General features: G+C 36.0%; 1 protein-coding gene across 1 annotated transcript; it reads right to left on the minus strand.

The window, feature by feature from the left end:
* Nucleotides 1-1,065: 1,065 nt before the first annotated feature.
* LOC147618401 (cytochrome P450 76T24-like) lies at nt 1,066-2,595 on the minus strand. The gene is made up of 3 exons (XM_086775244.1): nt 2,353-2,595; nt 1,523-1,633; nt 1,066-1,227 (listed from the first exon to the last, which is right to left on the minus strand). Exons 1-3 carry the CDS (start codon nt 2,593-2,595, stop codon nt 1,066-1,068), a joined length of 516 nt encoding a protein of 171 aa, XP_086631370.1.
* Nucleotides 2,596-18,254: the final 15,659 nt, after the last annotated feature.

Consider the following 18,254-nt stretch of genomic DNA (forward strand, 5'->3'; position numbering starts at 1 on the left):
GACCCACAACCCTTATTTGAAGAATGAACAAAATTTTATAGCACATGGAGAGACTTATAATGTTCTTTCCTATACGACAACACTCACATCACCGAGTTACCAATGTTTTTTGGTTAGGTCCACACTCACACCACTGAGAAGACTTTTATATGAGGTGGAAGACTAATAATGTTCTCTCCATGACAACAACACTCTTAATACCTAGTTCCCAATGTTTTTGGTCAGACCCACACTCCTCATCCAAAGAATGAACACAAATTTATAAAACATGAAGAGATATCGTACATTTATTTTGTTTTTTTAGCCATAGTAGGGGCATGTCATTAAGTGAAAAAGTCGATCAAACACACAATTCTTATGGTGAGACCTTTAGAGGAGGTGGAGAGACAAGTGATGTTCTAACCGCTAGAATACCACTCCTAACTCCCCATTTCTAGATGTTGTCAATTTTGGCCATTGCGTTTAATTTTCTAGTGATGACACAAATAATGCAACCTACGATGAAACAACAAGAAGCTCATTTACAAATGATGGAGAAGCATTTGGAAGAAAAGTAAAGACTTTAAGCAAAGAAAGTTAATGACCAAAAGCAAGCCCATATAAAATGAATTGCAATTTTCAAGTGAGGTTTGCTTTGAGCATGCTAACAAAAATGGCTTAGGTTTGATTTATATAAATGTGAGATAACTTCTTACACATGATGGTGAAAAGCAATGGAACTTCTTGAATGTGTCCAGTTGGTATAAATAAATAAAATGGGTCAGATTTTCACTTGGAAGCTTTGCCATTTTAAAAATTGGTGCTCTTAAAAAATACAGTATATGATGAAAACAAGCGATTTTAAGAGATATAAACAAAGGTTATATTACTTGGGGAGCTTAGCTTCTATTTTTCATGGTACAATTCCAAATGTGTGTGGTGTGGTACTTAGTTGTTTATCGAATTTTGGGGATGTCAATAGGCAAGGGAGCTCCTTGCTTATTTTTGTGAGGTGATACACTTCTACGCAACTGTTGTTGGTTATTTTTGTGAGGTGATACACTTCTACGCAATTGTTGTTGGTTATTAACCTTTGTAGAGGCATATAGGCAACCTTGGTGTAGCTATAGTGGCAAGGGGTGTGCCATCATCATAGCCAAAGCCAAACTTTTCAGTCATATTCACTTTCTCAGCAATTAATGTTGGAAGTTGCCAATCAAAGCATTGAAGTAAGCGTGTGAGCATCAACTACACAGTGAGTAAACCCAATTGCCACCCGGGGCAACCTCTTTTTCCAAAGCCAAATGGCAAAAGCTCAAAGTGTTGGCCTTGTACATTAACTTTACTCCCCAAGAACCTCTCTGGTAGAAATGTTAGAGGCTGCTCCCATGTGTTAAGAGTCTCTACCTATTGCCCAAACATTAATGTATGCACAAGTTTTGGTAGGGATGAAGTAGCTCAAGATATGGCATGGTTGGATGGATTCATATGGCACCACGAGAGGTCCAGTGGGGTGCAATCTCATGGTCTCTTTTACGATTGCCTGCAAGTAAGAAAGCTGAGGGATGTCTGACTCTTGAACAAGGTGTTCTTTGCCCACTATGAGATCCAGTTCATCTTGCACTTTCTTCATGGTCATTGGATTTGCAAGTAGCTGTGCAAGCCCCCACTCAACCGTGATTGACGATGTGTCAGTCCCTGCTACAAACATATCTTGTTCAAGGACAACAAGCATAAAGCTTAACAAAACCTATGCCATACTAGTGCTTGTTGAAAGAATCGCAATTGTGTGCTTGGATAGTTTTTAAACAAACAACACATACACATTACGTTCAGAGCTGCAATTTGTTTTCGGAATCCCGTCGGGTTTTAGGAGTTTTACTCATTTACAATGCTAGGTCTTCCACAGTGTTACCTTAGGGGAGTAGATAAGTCTCACGAGTATGAGCAGAGAGATGTAGTGACAAAAGCGTTCTCGTCACAAATTACGGGAGTAGATAAGTCTCACTAGTGTGAGCAAAGAGATGAAACTAGTGTGATAAAAGAGTTCTCCTTAAGAGTTTACGAGACACATTTTGTGCCATGTAAACCACGACTCATAAAACAAAACAAAAAAAGTTTTGTTTTACACCTTGGTTTGGAAGGACGAGAAGAATCTTTCCCATAAGGGAGTGCACCGATATTGATCATACTTATATGCGTGCATGCGCACACGAGAGAGGTTCTTGGGGAGTAAAGTTAATGTGGGCGAGATGCGAAGTCTTGGCCATGCGTTTGCAAGACGTGCTTCGCCATCTCCGGTGACGACGCCACCACGGCCAGGGACGATCGAGCCTAATCTCAAAGACATCACAAGGGCCCGTGTATGTTTACGAGCCTGCTGAGGGATTGGTGCGGAAGCTCCCCCAGCAACTGCAAGTGGTCGATTATTGGCCAAGCCCAAGGCCCCGGAGGTAGCCGCGCCGCGCCGCCCCCGCTCAGCCGCCCTCCCCAGCTTAGCCAAGCGATAACAAAACCAACATAAGCTACTACTAGCAACAGGGTGAGCCGCGAGTCTTCAGGGAATGCAAATGAGAGCTCTTTGTGAGAAACCAAGGAACCAAGAAGCCCTGCCATCCTTACACGAGGAAGCAAAGAAGGAGCTATGCTTGTCCCACCTCTCTCAATGATGTAGCCTACCTTAAATATGAAGGCTTGAAAACTCATTCTAACCTAACCACGCGGATTTTGTTGAAGGCAAGGTACCTTGTATACTTTCCATTTTAAAATCCAAGGTTATTAATACTCAGAATAGAAAAGGGGATAAAGCTCTGATGTACTAGTAATGTTTGAAGAGGATTCTCTAACATAGTAGTAATGTTTGGAAAGGATATTCTGTGGCTTATTACTATATATAAAAAAAGAGAAATATGCTTTGATGTAATAATAATAATGTCTTGTTAGCATTTCTTAAGATGTCTCTAACATAGTAGTGATGTCTGGAAAGGATTTTCTACGGGTTATTACTATAAAAACAAAAGAGGGATAAGCTTTCATGTACTAATAATGCCTTGTTAGCATTTCTTAAGATGTCTTGATCACAAAGAGATATACTCAGAGCTTTGCACTTCAATAGCTCTTCGTTGTTTTCACTCTGGAAAACTTGCAACATCTAACATGGTATAAAGGTTGGTAGTAGCCCACAATATTCCATGAAACGCAACCTTAGAGTTCATTCATCCACTCATTTTCCGTGCATTCAACCACTCCCATATGCATCCACTCATACATCAAGTTAACTTCCACATTTATGCACGACTAGAGTTATCTATTAATCTCTCAAGGCTTGTACCACTGCTCAATGATGTACCCTAGCTGAAATATAAAGCCTTGAAAGCTCATTCTAACCTAACCACGTGCATTTTGTTGAATAATGGGTTTTTTTAAAAGGCAAGGTACCTTGTATACTTTCCATTTTAAAATCCATGGTAATACTACAAAAAACAAAAAGGGATAAAGCACTGATGTACTAGTGATGTTTGGAGAGAATTCTCTAGCATAGTAGTAATGTCTAGACATGATTTTCTGTGGATTATTCCTATAAAAACAAAAGAGGGATACGCTTGGATGTGCTAATAAGCATTTCTCATGAAGATATTTACTCAAAGCTTTGCACTTCAATACCTCTTCGTTGTATTCACTCTATAAAACTTGGAGCACCTAAGATGGTATAAAGGTTGGTAGTAGCAGCCCACAATATTCCATGCATCTCAACCTTAGACTTCATGCATCCACTCAGTTTCCATGCACTCAGCACTCCCATATGTGTCCACTCATACATCTAGTTAACTCTCACATTTATGCACAGTTATGCATTTACATCAAGTTAACTCCCACATTTATGCACTCATACATCAAGTTTCAAAAAAACTTGACTCATTTATTTCATTTCTAAAAAGTTTATGTATGTTTTTTCTCTTTGTAACTCCAATGTGCAAGGCGGTATATATGTACACATCTGCACATGGGAAAACCCTAGTTAATTTATGCACATGGCAACTTAGCCATTAATCTTAAATTTTATTTCTTCTAGTTTTTCAATCACTCAGACTTTTAAGCCTCTCCCATTAAATACACACCTTATTTAAAAGAATCATATTTTCTCACTAGAAAATATACCTTAAAAAGTAATATCTCAATTACATTAGGATAAGGGAAGATGTATCTTACAACACTACATTGTGTGCATGCATGCACACACACCACAAACATACGTGCACACACCCCACACCACAGACATATGTGCATACACACACACACCCCACCCCACACCACACCACACCACATTGGACACACCATTCCAATATACTACATGCACACTACAGTATTCTAGTATTTATTATTCCAATATAAGACGGTGTACTACCATAGCCACACCACACCACATAACATGTATTTATATTCGTAATATAAGATGGTGTACTATAATAGACAAACCACACCACACTGCATGTGCGTGCATGTGTGCATGCGCACGCGTGCGCGCACACACACACACACACACACACACACACACACACACACACACACTTTTTATCTCAACTCAACCTATAACTAATGCATACTCCCCTACACATGATGAGCTCCACTCTCTTTTGCAGGTAGCCTCAAAGTTTATAATTGGAGTAAAATACTAGGAGTAAAAGAGATCATAATCAACCATGAAGGGAGGAAAGAGGGAATAAACCACAGTAAAAAAGAGGAGATCAATGGGAAAGAATATCAATAAGGAAGAGGAGATCACACTTGACAGAGATCTCTTTTGACCTTGCGAAAGGGAGAGAGAGAGATGTCAACATAGCTCAGGGTGTCTATAACAAGACTGTCATTGGACTTCTGATGAAATTTATGGATCAAGCTCCCTAATCAACTATCTAATTAGATCTTAATCTTAATCTAATCTTACACTAATGATAACACTAATCTAAGGTGGATAAAAATGAACAATACTCATGGTGATGAGTGTGTGCTAATTAAGTTTAGACTCAAGTTCAGTTAGGTTATAAGATGAAAACTTGTACTTATAGAAAGACTTGAGATGTGCTTTTATTCCAATGCTTCAAATGTTTTCATTTATATGAGGAAAGTACAACAAAGAAATGATAGCTCATGTGGGATAACTTGGCTAGGTGACTTGGCACTTTAGCATTATTTCAACACACCCCGTTGATGCTAGATTGGGTACAATTTTTAGGCTTTCACTTTTCATGTCTCTCTTCCCCCTTGTGTTAGGCTGCTTTGGCCTTTATTCTACTTTGGCATTATAGTTACTTTGGCTATTAATTTCAACTTCAGTGCATCATATGGCCTAAGAGCTGATTACATCACACTTCTTGTAGAGACAAGAGGGGTGAAAAGTAAAATGATTTTTTCTTTAGAAGAGCACATCTTCAGCTAGGACAGCTTTGGCCTCGATGTAGTTTGCATGCTTCTTTTTTTGATAGCAATCTTCTTCTAGGTGACCAATTTTTTCACAATAGTCACAAACAAGATTTGGTTTATCTTTCTTGCGACATTCATTCTTGGTATGACCAAGTTTTTCATAGTGATTGCATCTTGAAAGTTGAGATGTTGATTGATTTGTCCTTTGAAATCTCCCACCCTTTGTATACAGTGCTTGCTCACTTGAATGTGATTTCACAAAAAAGATTTGGTTTATCTTTCTTGCGACATTCATTCTTGGTATGACCAAGTTTTTCATAGTGATTGCATCTTGAAAGTTGAGATGTTGATTGATTTGTCCTTTGAAATCTCCCACCCTTTGTATATAGTGCTTGCTCACTTGAATGTGATTTGAATGATTCTGTATTTTTGAATTTGGACTCTTATTCAAGTAGAGATGATTCTACATCTTGAAGTTTAGTGTTGGGCACATTTTTAAGTGTAGCAACAATTGATTCATAAGGTTCTTTGTCAAGACTTTTTAGGAATACAACAATAGATTCATCTTCCTCAATGACTTTCTTTAGTGCACTAAGTTGTTGTTTGATACCTTTGAATTTACTGATGTATTGTGTCATGGTCTCTGTCTCCTTTGAATACAACAATAGATTCATCTTCCTCAATGACTTTCTTTAGTGCACTAAGTTGTTGTTTGATACCTTTGAATTTACTGATGTATTGTGTCATGGTCTCTGTCTCCTTCTTGTTGAGCTTGTAGAACTGCATGAGAAGATTGATCTTTGAGCTTGTAGAACTGCATGAGAAGATTGATCTTTGAGCTCTTTGAGTCAGTGCCAAAAATCTTGTTAAGTTCCTGCCATGCTAATGTAAGATTCCTCCCCAGCCTCTCAAAATGTCCAGCATCTTCCCCTGTAATCAATCCCTCTTCAGAAATATAAAAGACTTGTTTCTAACTGTTTTAACCTAGAGAGAGAATATTCAGATTTTTAATATTTTTGGATAGAAAATTATCTCATCTTATTAAAATAAGTTTCCCTGAAACAGAAATTCAAAAAGAACTTTCCAATGTGCAATTGGAATTAATTGGAAATGGGTATAAAGGACCTTAGCCTAAGGGTCTAGATTTTCAAAAAATTTTGGATTATGGTCCAATTAAGGTTCCTATGGGCCAATAGCATCAATCCATGTGTAGGGAGGAGATAAATCCAATTTGTAAAAGAAGATATTACCCAAAAATGAGTAAATGCTCACATAAGATGAAGAATTGAAAATGTACAAGGTTTATTAGTAAAAAACTATGAGCAATATTAAAAATATGAGATATTTTGGGTATAATGATTCCATTTTGACACATATGTAAGGAAGGGGAGTTCTTTAAAGGAGGTGCATATTTCACATAAGATGAAGAGTTGAAAATGTACAAGGTTTATTAGTAAAAAACTATGAGCAATATTAAAAATATGAGATATTTTGGGTATAATGATTCCATTTTGACACATATGTAAGGAAGGGGAGTTCTTTAAAGGAGGTGCATATTTCACATAAGATGAAGAGTTGAAAATGTACAAGGTTTATTAGTAAAAAACTATGAGCAATATTAAAAATATGAGATATTTTGAGTATAATGATTCCATTTTGACACATATGTAAGGAAGGGGAGTTCTTTAAAGGAGGTGCATATTTCACATGCTTGAATGAGTTTTAAACTCATAAAAATTGAGATATTTCATCTCTCCTCTCTCCTCATTCAAGTCTAGTTACAAAAAGCTAGCTCAACTGACCTCCTAAAAATGGTCAAAAATTGACCAAACTGAGTTGGAAAATTCTAGAATCAGTTTGTTTGGTTAGGAACTCACTTTTTCCTATAAATAGAGGCCTTTCCCTTTGTTGAAACTCAACAATGCTTAATGCATTGTTACTCTACTTCACCTAAGCCAAGAACTGTGAATTCATTAATAATTCACTAGTTTTTGACACTTCCTTCTTTCTTGAATCCCCATTGGTGGCTCCATCAACATACTAAACCAATTGATTGGTTGGGGGCCTCTACCGTGAACAAAGAATCAAGCAATTTGTAAGGTAGTTAGTGAATATTGATCTTTTCTATAATTTCTCAATGTTTCTCTCTTCTCAACCCCTCTCAAGCTTGAGAAGCTTAATTGGTATGGAAGTTAATTGATGAATAGTAGTGAAGAGTTACATAATTTGATGAATGCTATTGAAGTTAATTGATTAATGATAGTAAAGAATTACATAAATTTCCATTTATGTTTAAATTCTAATGGTTTTTATGTAATTTCTCTCTCTCACTCAAGAAATGGTCATACTCATGACCCATTCTCAATCCAAATGAAGCTTTTCATAAAGCTTTTCCTTAATCCAAGATTAATCTATGCTTGAGACCAAATTAATGGTTTTTTTTTCTATGCTTTTAGTTTATGTATTTCATGATTATTTTTGATTCAATCCATTATGGGTTAATGATCCAATTAGGGATCATTCTAATCATTTTTCTTAAAGATAAGCTTTATCTTTTAAAATAATTGAGATTTATCAGTCATAGCAGCGGAGCTATGGCAAAATTTTGTAAAAATTTACACATAAAATAATTTCATTCAAAGCATGAAAAGAGGACTTCCTACCATATTCTAGGAATTATCATCCTAGATTAATTAAAAGAATTTCATTGTAATCATGGAGAAATTAAATTTTTTATATTATGCATAAAGGATAAATTTTTATATCAAAAGTGTTACTTTTATCATTTTTATTTTCATGCATAGAAGTATGCATAAAGGATAAATTTTTATATCAAAAGTGTTACTTTTATCAAATTTTATTTTCATGCATAGAAGTATGCATAAAGGATAAATTTTTATATCAAAAGTGTTATTTTTATCATTTTTATTTACTGTGAGATCCCTGTCCCCACCATGCGACGGATTCGGGGTACTAGCAGCAGAAGTAGCACTTCATGCGCGGGGCAGGGATCTCACAGTTGGTATCAGAGCGAAATTGAAAGCTAATAAAGATAATTAAATTCTTATCTGAAATTGGTAATAAGAATTCAGAAACAGCATTTTCATAATGTATTTTCATTCCGTAAGCTTCTTTAATGAAGAAATTTTAATCAAAGAAATTGTTTTTATAGATGGAAGTTTCCCATTTATCTGGTATTCCCGACCTCACCCAGATTGCATTTGCCTTCGAGCATCTCATCTCTTCCGCTTCAACTCGAACAAGCCGAGCAAGACTCGCACGCCATTTCGAGGAATTATATTTTCCTAACCTAGTGGAGAGACAACAGCATAAGTGGTTTGCAGGGCTATATATCCACGCCTCTTGCAACCGGCATGCAATGCTGAGGCAGAACCTCTCATTGGCCATGATTTTGATAAAGCTGAAAATGACGCGTGGTGTCATTCTATATCTTTCAACACCTCAAAATTTCAGACTTGCTTGCCGAGTTTATAGACTCTTCAGTCGATTTATCCCTAAGGAGAAAATAATAGCTCCCTTCGAAATTAGAGAAATTATGTAACAGGGCATGACTATGGCCCAGTACCGTCGTCTTATGCGTCTCTCGAGGAGATTTTGAATTTTGGAGCCGAGCCACTCTATGTACTTATTGCAACTTGTATATAAATATACAAATGTTTTTTTATTTAAGTGATTGTTTACGGACGATCGGATAAAGAAAAATTTGTTTATCAGACTTATGTCATAGATCTCCAATAAGATCAACTGAGGAGCCAATTATGTCAAAAGTTATCAAGACGCACAAAAAGGTTGTAATTGTGTGATATAATTCATACAAATTGTTAATTCAAATTGAAATTCGTAAATTAGTAATTGGGTCTTCAATTGGAAGTACCGCAATTGTATGGAACCCTGACTTGCTTGAGGCCTAGACATGATGGTATTTACCTTATAGTTTCGAGTATCATGACTATCCGTATATACCGAGGGTATAACTGCAGCTCTTTACCGGTAGTATATACGAGTAAATCCAAGACTTGAAATTATAAGCATTAATGCTATCCAGATGATGAATTCGAATGTGGTTGATCTGATTTTTTAATTCTGTTTGAGAACTGATGAGTTGATTTGGATTCTGATTGAAAAATGATGATCCCTGATAATGGATTGAAATGTAATAAACTGAGTGAAACCACAATGTGGATGATTGGGACGAGTCCCTGTGATGATATTCATAACTAGAATGATGATAATGAATTCAGCAAATCACTATGAGATTAGTGGATTGTGCTGTCAAATTGCTACTGTTATGATTGAAAGAATTGTTATTTAATGATGATTTCTATTTAAGGGATAATTATCCCTGTATTCTGTTGGGTTGACCAGAATATAAGGAACCTAGAATAAATTGGATCTTAAGAAAAAGAGTTGTCCTCTACCTTGCGAGATGAGGACATCTCGCACTTTTTTAAGCGGGGTAGAAGTTTGTAAGATTCCTCCCCCCGACCTTCGAGGTATACAGGAGTAAGAATCTCCTTTTCTGATCTTATAATTATTCCCTTACTAAATTAAAGAAAGATTTTGTTTAAAAAGGAAAGACACTTTACCCAGAATACCTTCTCAGGAGCCCACCTGTTTTAAAGATTCAGAACGATGAGTTCAGAAGTGAGAACCAGTGTTTTGGATGCCAAGGTTTTGACCATCAGTTAAAAGACTGCCCGACTCCTACCATGAAAAGGACACACGAAAGTCTAGAACCCAAATTCAGAGACCAATCCCTTCATACCAATCTAATCAGGGTCCGTCTCGGACAAGATTGCTTAACTCCATTAACTAGGTCCCCGACCCATTGATTAGGGTCGAGATGACGAGTCAAATGCTTGGCGACTTAGAGCAACAGATGCATGCAATTCATAGAGATATAAACGCTGCCCAGGATCGACAGAAACAATATACAGATAAGAAGAGGACAGTCAGAGAATTCAAAGAAACAGTTATGGTCTTCATTTGAATACGGACCAAAAGAGTTTCTTTATCTTTAGGGGAGTATAAGTAGTTATCCCCCAGATATTGTGGACCAAGAAAAGTAGGTGACTTAGCCTACGAACTTCTTTTATCTCCTCATCTCAAAGTTCTTAATACCTTCTATAGAAAAATGTGCCAAACCCAAATCATGGAAAGACGGTAAAACTTCAGTGGTGGCAAGATACCGTTGGCTTCTAAGTTACGCTAACTCCTTCCTTTATATAAGTCGTAACTTTTACGTGTCGCTCACAGTAATATTACTTCCATCGATCCCCCTTCTTCTTAATCTCCTTCATGGCTTGGCAACAGGAATTGGTTTTATCCGTGATGATTTCTCACCTTCAAGACGCAAGCGATTCTGTGAAGAAGGATTTTATAGAACAGTATGAACGCTCACTTTTTCCTCACTTGGGAACTTCTGTAGCTCAGACCAAATGGCGGACCTATCAAGACATAACTAGGGTAACACCCTGGGGTCAGCAGCACTTTCATAACAATGTCCACTTGGCCATGGTTATTGAAGCCTTGGGTTTGGGTCCCCGATACTACTGCGTCATGAGATCAAGACATCTTGGGTTTTCTGAGCGGGTCTTCTTACTGGCGTGTTTTCTTCCTCATCAGAAGATATGCCTTTACCCCATTTTTGGCTTGCCTCTCAGAGGTCCTTTTGTTAGATCACCTCATACCACTGAGATAGGTGCGGCAATAACCAACAGAATTATTCCCATAGATGAGTTACCTTATACGTGCGCAGCTTGTGAGTGCTGCTTTTGTGATCATATGATGGACGGGCTTATGGAAGTGTAAAGAGTTCTTCTATCTTTACTGTATATGTTACAAGAATGAATAAAGTTTAAATCTTGTTCTTGTCTTGACCCTTACTCTCTTTGAGACTTTTTTAATTGGTGGTTAATCTTAATTAAAAATTTTCTCTTAGTCTCATACTTGTGCATCTTGCGAAATTACCCCCAGTTTGCGAGATGAGGGCATCTCGCGTTTTTCAAGTGGGAGAGAATGTAAGATTCCTCCCCAGCATCTCAAAATGTCCAGCATCTTCCCCTGTAATCAATCCCTCTTCAGAAATATAAAAGACTTGGTTCTAACTGTTTTAACCTAGAGAGAGAATATTCAGATTTTTAATATTTTTGGATAGAAAATTATCTCATCTTATTAAAATAAGTTTCCTTGAAATAGAAATTCAAAAAGAACTTTCCAATGTGCAATTGGAATTAATTGGAAATGGGTATAAAGGACCTTAACCTAAGGGTGTAGATTTTCAGAAATTTTTGGATTATGGTCCAATTAAGGTTCCTATGGGCCAATAGCATCAATCCATGTGTAGGGAGGAGATAAATCCAATTTGTAAAAGAAGATACCCAAAAATGAGTAAATGCTCACATAAGATGAAGAGTTGAAAATGTACAAGGTTTATTAGTAAAAAACTATGAGCAATATTAAAAATATAAGATATTTTGGGTATAATGATTCCATTTTGACACATATGTAAGGAAGGGGAGTTCTTTAAAGGAGGTGCATATTTCACATAAGATGAAGAGTTGAAAATGTACAAGGTTTATTAGTAAAAAACTATGAGCAATATTAAAAATATGAGATATTTTGAGTATAATGATTCCATTTTGACACATATGTAAGGAAGGGGAGTTCTTTAAAGGAGGTGCATATTTCACATGCTTGAATGATTTTTAAACTCATAAAAATTGAGATATTTCATCTCTCCTCTCTCCTAATTCAAGTCTAGTTACAAAAAGTTAGCTCAACTGACCTACTAAAAATGATCAAAAATTGACCAAACTGAGTTAGAAAATTCTAGAATCAGTTTGTTTGGTTAGGAACTCACTTTTTCCTATAAATAGAGGCCTTCCCCTTTGTTGAAACTCAACAATGCTTAATGCACTGTTACTCTACTTCACCTAAGCCAAGAACTGTGAATTCATTAATAATTCACTAGTTTTTGACACTTCCTTCTTTCTTGAATCCCCATTGGTGGCTCCATCAACATACTAAACCAATTGATTGGTTGGGGGCCTCTACCGTGAACAAAGAATCAAGCAATTTGTAAGGTAATTAGTGAATATTGATCTTTTCTATAATTTCTCAATGTTTCTCTCTTCTCAACCCCTCTCAAGCTTGAGAAGCTTAATTGGTATGAAAGTTAATTGATGAATAGTAGTGAAGAGTTACATCATTTGATGAATGCTATTGAAGCTAATTGATTAATGATAGTAAATAATTACATAAATTTCCATTTATGTTTAAATTCTAATGGTTTTTATGTAATTTCTCTCTCTCACTCAAGAAATGGTCATACTCATGACCCATTCTCAATCCAAATGAAGCGTTTCATAAAGCTTTTTCTTAATCCAATATTAATCTATGCTTGAGACCAAATTAATGATTTTTTTCTATGCTTTTAGTTTATGTATTTCATGATCATTTTTTATTCAATCCATTATGGGTTAATGATCCAATTAGGGATCATTATAATCATTTTCTATAAAGATAAGCTTTATCTTTTAAAATAATTGAGATTTATCAGTCCTCATAGCAGCGGAGCTATGGCAAAATTTTGTAAAAATTTACACATAAAATAATTTCATTCAAAGCATGAAAAGAGGACTTCCTACCATATTCTAGGAATTATCATCCTAGATTAATTAAAAGCATTTCATTATAATCATGGAAAAATTAAATTTTTTATATTATGCATAAAGGATAAATTTTTATATCAAAAGTGTTACTTTTATCATTTTTATTTTCATGCATAGAAGTATGCATAAAGGATAAATTTTTATATCAAAAGTGTTACTTTTATCAAATTTTATTTTCATGCATAGAAGTATGCATAAAGGATAAATTTTTATATCAAAAGTGTTATTTTTATCATTTTTATTTTCATGCATAGAAGTATGCATAAAGGATAAATTTTTATATCAAAAGTGTTACTTTTATCAATTTTTATTTTCATGCATAGAAGTATGCATAAAGGATAAGTTTTTATATCAAAAGTGTTATTTTTATCATTTTTATTTTCATGCATAGAAGTATGCATAAAGGATAAATTTTTATATCAAAAGTGTTACTTTTATCATTTTTATTTCATGCATAGAAGTATGCATAAAGGATAAATTTTTATATCAAAAGTGTTACTTTTATCATTTTTATTTCATGCATAGAAGTATACATAATGGATAAATTTTTATATCAAAAGTGTTACTTTTATCATATTTGAATTTCATGCATAAAGGTATGCATAAAAGTTTATTATTTTATTATAAAAGTGTGACTTTTATTATAATTAAATTTCATGCATAAAGGTATGCATAAAAGTTGATTATTTTATTATAAAAGTGTGACTTTTATCATAATTGAATTTCATGCATAAAGGCATGCATAAAAGTTGATTATTTTATTATAAAAGTGTGACTTTTATTATATTGAATTTCATGCATAGAGGTATGCATAAAAGTTGATTATTTTATTATAAAAGTGTGACTTTTATCATAATTGAATTTCATGCATAGAGGTATGCGTAAAAGTTGATTATTTTATTGTAAGAGTGTTACTTTTATCATATTGGATTTCATGCATAGGGGTATGCATAAAAGATATTCTTTTTATACTAAAAGTGTGATTTTCATCATAAATGGATTTTATGCATAACTTAGATGCATAAGAGAAATTCTTTTATTCTAAAAGTGTAATTCCTACCAAATTGAATTTATGCATAAGAAGATGCATAAAAGTTTGATTTTTAATTCAAAGTGTCATTCTCATCTAAATTGAATTTATGCATAGGAAGATGCATAAAAGAATAAGATTTTAATTCAAAAGCGTTATTCTCATCCAAATTGAATTTATGCATAAGAAGATGCATAAAAGATGGATTTTTAATTCAAAAATGTCAATTCTCATCCAAATTGAATTTGTGCATAGGAAGATGCATAAAAGATTGAATTTTAATTCAAAAGTGTCATTTTCATTTAAAATGAAATTATGCATAGGAAGATGCATAAAAGATTGATTTTTAATTCGAAAGTGTTAGTCTCCTTAAATGGAATTTATGCATAAATAAAAATGTAGAGAAATCTTATATCAAATATAAGAATTCTCTTGTATTCTATAAAAAGATATGAAATGTGATAAGACGTGATAAGAGGTGTATGAGATGTGATAATATGTGATAAGATGCGTATGGGAAGTGATAAGATGTGATAAGAGGTGTATGAGATGTGATAAGATGTGTATGAGATGTGATAGGATATGATAAGATGTATATGGAATGTGTAGGGCAAGAATGGATGTAATATGGATGTATGGATGTAGATACGGATATGTATGTATGAATGTGAATGTGGATGTGGATGTGTATGTATGAATGTGAATGTGGATGTGGATGTGGATGTATAGATATGAATGTAGATGTGGATGTGGATGTATGGATGTAGATACGGATGTGGATGTATGTATGTGGAAGTGGATGTATGAATGAGGATGTGAAAATAGATGTATGCATGGATGTGTATATAGAATAATGAATGTGAATGTGTATGGAAAATAATGTGTCGTCGATATGAGTGAATGGATGATGATGAATACATATGAATGGGATGTGGAATAAGTAATGTGGACTAAGGAGGATAAAATGGAAAAGACGAGAGTTCGATATAGAAACTGTATTTTGTGAACTGTTTGTAAATGAATGTTTTATGTCAAGAATGCTGGGGAAGCATTTTGACCGTCTTGTGGATTAAGGTCAAGGAGACCTAACTGATAAAGTTACAACTGCTGACGGAGAGTCAATGGAGGACGTCTCGCGTAGTAAGGTCGGGCGAGGTCTTGACCAACCTCGGTTCGATTTAAATGGTGAGCTTCCGGTACGGTGGATTAGGGACCAAGGAAGCGGCCTATGAGTGAAGCGCTATAGGTCACCTGCGAAGGATCCTAGAGGGTGCTGACCATACGGTGCTCGGGCTCTGGGTCGCCGAAGATACCCACACGTGCGTCGTGGAAGATATTGGAACAAGGAGTAAGAGTTGTTTTCTGAAACCGGGTTGATTGACCTTGCTGGTCCTCAACGGATGAGTCCATGGCTCTTTTATATGGATCTGTGGGTTGATCTTGCTGATCTTCCACGGAGATTCCATTCTATTATATGAATATATTGCCGGTTACTATGAGCTAAGAACTATGGAAAAGGCCCCTGAGTGAACAGGTGGTGAGCGTTCTGGTTGCCAATGATGCCATAAGTATACCGATGAATGAATGACTGGAAATAAGGATTCAACCAGAGACTTTGAGGATTGTCATCAGTGACATAATGGTCTCATTAAAGAATTGTTTTAAAGTTAGCTGATGCTAAGAAAAAGGTAATTTCATATTGGGTGTGTAAGTGGTGTGACTAGTTTTATGTTTGCATGAACTTCCGGCTAGGGGGCCTTGGAACTCTTTTCCTTGGTACCCGGGACAAAACCTAACCAAATTCTTAATTGGATCCCATCACTACAGTGGTTGGCCCATGGGACTAGATGGGGTTAGGCTAGACTGATGGATCCGTAAATCGAGACTCAATTTCTGTGATTACGATAGATAAAGTGAATACCGGATAGTAATTGTTATATGGATAGGAATCAACGGCTGTGCCTCTTGATGGGGAAAAAAGCGTTGATCCCAATGATCCAAGTGCAAGTTTCTTCCTTGATCCGACCAAGTATCTTTATAGGTGCAGTCGGATCAGCGTGATCAGTAATGATCTTGACTACGTTAGAGTAAAAAGTTATCCTGGTGGAATCGCCTGTGCTTTCCGGGAAAGGGAAGTTTTTCCGGGTTCGATTTTGGAAAAACCGACGGATTAGTCTCTTGTCCGGATATCCGTGGACGAGGCCCCGAGTGTGGGTCCCTGCCCCGCGCATGAAGTGCTACTTCCGCTGCTGCTAGTACCCCGAATCCGTCGCATGGTGGGGACAGGGATCTCACAGCTAACTTGGCATCCTTGATGCAAGCAATGTGACTAATCACATCATCAGCAAGATTTTGAGCGATGAGTCCCAATGCTTTGTTGTTTTGAAGTGGCTCAACCTCCACTTCTTTATCCTCAATAAGGTGCCATAGCCCCTTACGCATAAGCAAGTACATGGTCTTGCTTTGCCATGTGAAAAAATCATCACCATTAAATGTTGAGATGACTTTTACATGTTCCATGATTGGAAGGGGGTCTTACCTTGAGCCTTGATTTTAGTGCTCAGGCAGTGTCTAACCCTTTTATAAGTGATTGCACATTATATGGTAGAGATAAACTCAACGCGGTGAAAAAATCACTTAAGTTGAGCAATGCAAGTGGTTAAGAGGGATTTTGATACAATAGAGAATTTTTCACAATGGAATCACTCTAATTTTTTAATTTTTAATTTTGGTTGGCCTAATTTTTGCTAATATTATACTAATGATAGTGATTAGTACTTAATCACCATGATTAAGAGAGCTAAAATTTGGAGCCTTCAATTGAGCACGAGGCAGCAAGCATTGAAGGGTCTTTTTGCTTTAGCTTTTTGCCCTTGATGAGGAGATAAGAACCACAAGGAAAAATCGGCTCAAAAACCCACAAAATAGGCGGATTTATGCTTCTTCTTCCGATTGGTTTTTTTCTTGATTTGGCTTAACCCATGGTCGATTCGTGTTGATATTTGAACTATGCATAGCTTAGGCTATGTATAATCTTTCCCTAAGAGAGCTTGAGTTAATTTGGAGTAGGTGCAACAAATTCGTCAAAACACCAGTCGCGCCGACTGCAATGCATATTTCGGGTGCATATTTCGGGTTGCATAGTTCAAAATCGTCGAATTGCTTTGAGCTGTAGATGCACCTAGGGCTTGATAACTTTTTCCTAAAATTTCAAGGGAAATGGCGGCTTGTTTGAGGAGAACAAGCTCTTGTAATTTTGGACCACGAGAAGGGAGAAGTAGATAAGATTGATATTAGTGGATAATTAGATGAGTAATGATGAGATTAAGCAAAAGAGAGATTAGAGAACGCTAGAGCTAAGCTAAAGAGGAGCTTAAACCAAGCTCTGATACCATGATAAAATTCATGGATCAAGCTCTCTAATCAACTATCTAATTAGATCTTAATCCTGATCTAATCTTACACTAATGACAACACTAATCTAATGTGGATAAAAATGAACAATACTCATGGTGATGAGTGTGTACTAATTAAGTTTAGACTCAAGTTCAGTTAGGTTACAAGATGGAAACTTGTACTCATAGAAAGACTTGAGATGTTGTGCTTTTATTCCAATTTTTCAAATGTCCTCCTTTTATATGAGGAAAGTACAACAAAGCTATGATAGCTCATGTGGGATAACTTGGCTAGGTGAGTTGGCACTCTAGCATCACTCATTTTAACAACTTGGAGGTCAGAGACGTTGGAGGGAATAGATGGTGGTCTAAACTAGAGAGTTTAAACCCATCCAAGTATCAAAAAGTCACCCATAACTACTCCGTCACCATCCTGGTGCATGACGAGGGAGAGAAAAGTGAATGATAAAACACCCAATGTATACATGAAACTTAATAAGGAAAGAAATAACAATGGCCAAAATACAAGTCTCAAGGGGTAATAAAAGATAAGGAGACTAACATCCCCCAAGGCTCTAAGACTTCTTTATCCACCCTTAAAACCCTTCCTCGTCACATGACCAACTTGGTAGTGGACAAAGAGGGAGTTCTACCAAGGGAGTAGCACTAGGATGAGTCAAGAAGTCACGAAAGCTATGTGAGGTTCTTTGTGCTTGTGGCCTCCTCACATAAGGC

The sequence above is a fragment of the Cibotium barometz genome, chromosome 35, assembly GCF_041138505.1.
Source record: "Cibotium barometz isolate CiBa-2024 chromosome 35, ASM4113850v1, whole genome shotgun sequence".
NCBI lineage: Eukaryota > Viridiplantae > Streptophyta > Polypodiopsida > Cyatheales > Cibotiaceae > Cibotium > Cibotium barometz.

What these genes read in the sequence shown, in the direction of transcription:
- LOC147618401 (XM_086775244.1), bottom strand. Translation starts at nt 2,595, where the DNA reads ATGGCAGGGCTTCTTGGTTCCTTGGTTTCTCACAAAGAGCTCTCATTT. An exon ending in ACCAATCCCTCAGCAGGCTC is followed by an intron (nt 1,634 to 2,352) that starts GTAAACATACAC and finishes GGGCTTGCACAG; the next exon opens with CTACTTGCAAATCCAATGAC. An exon ending in CTCAGCTTTCTTACTTGCAG is followed by an intron (nt 1,228 to 1,522) that starts GCAATCGTAAAA and finishes CTCACTGTGTAG; the next exon opens with TTGATGCTCACACGCTTACT.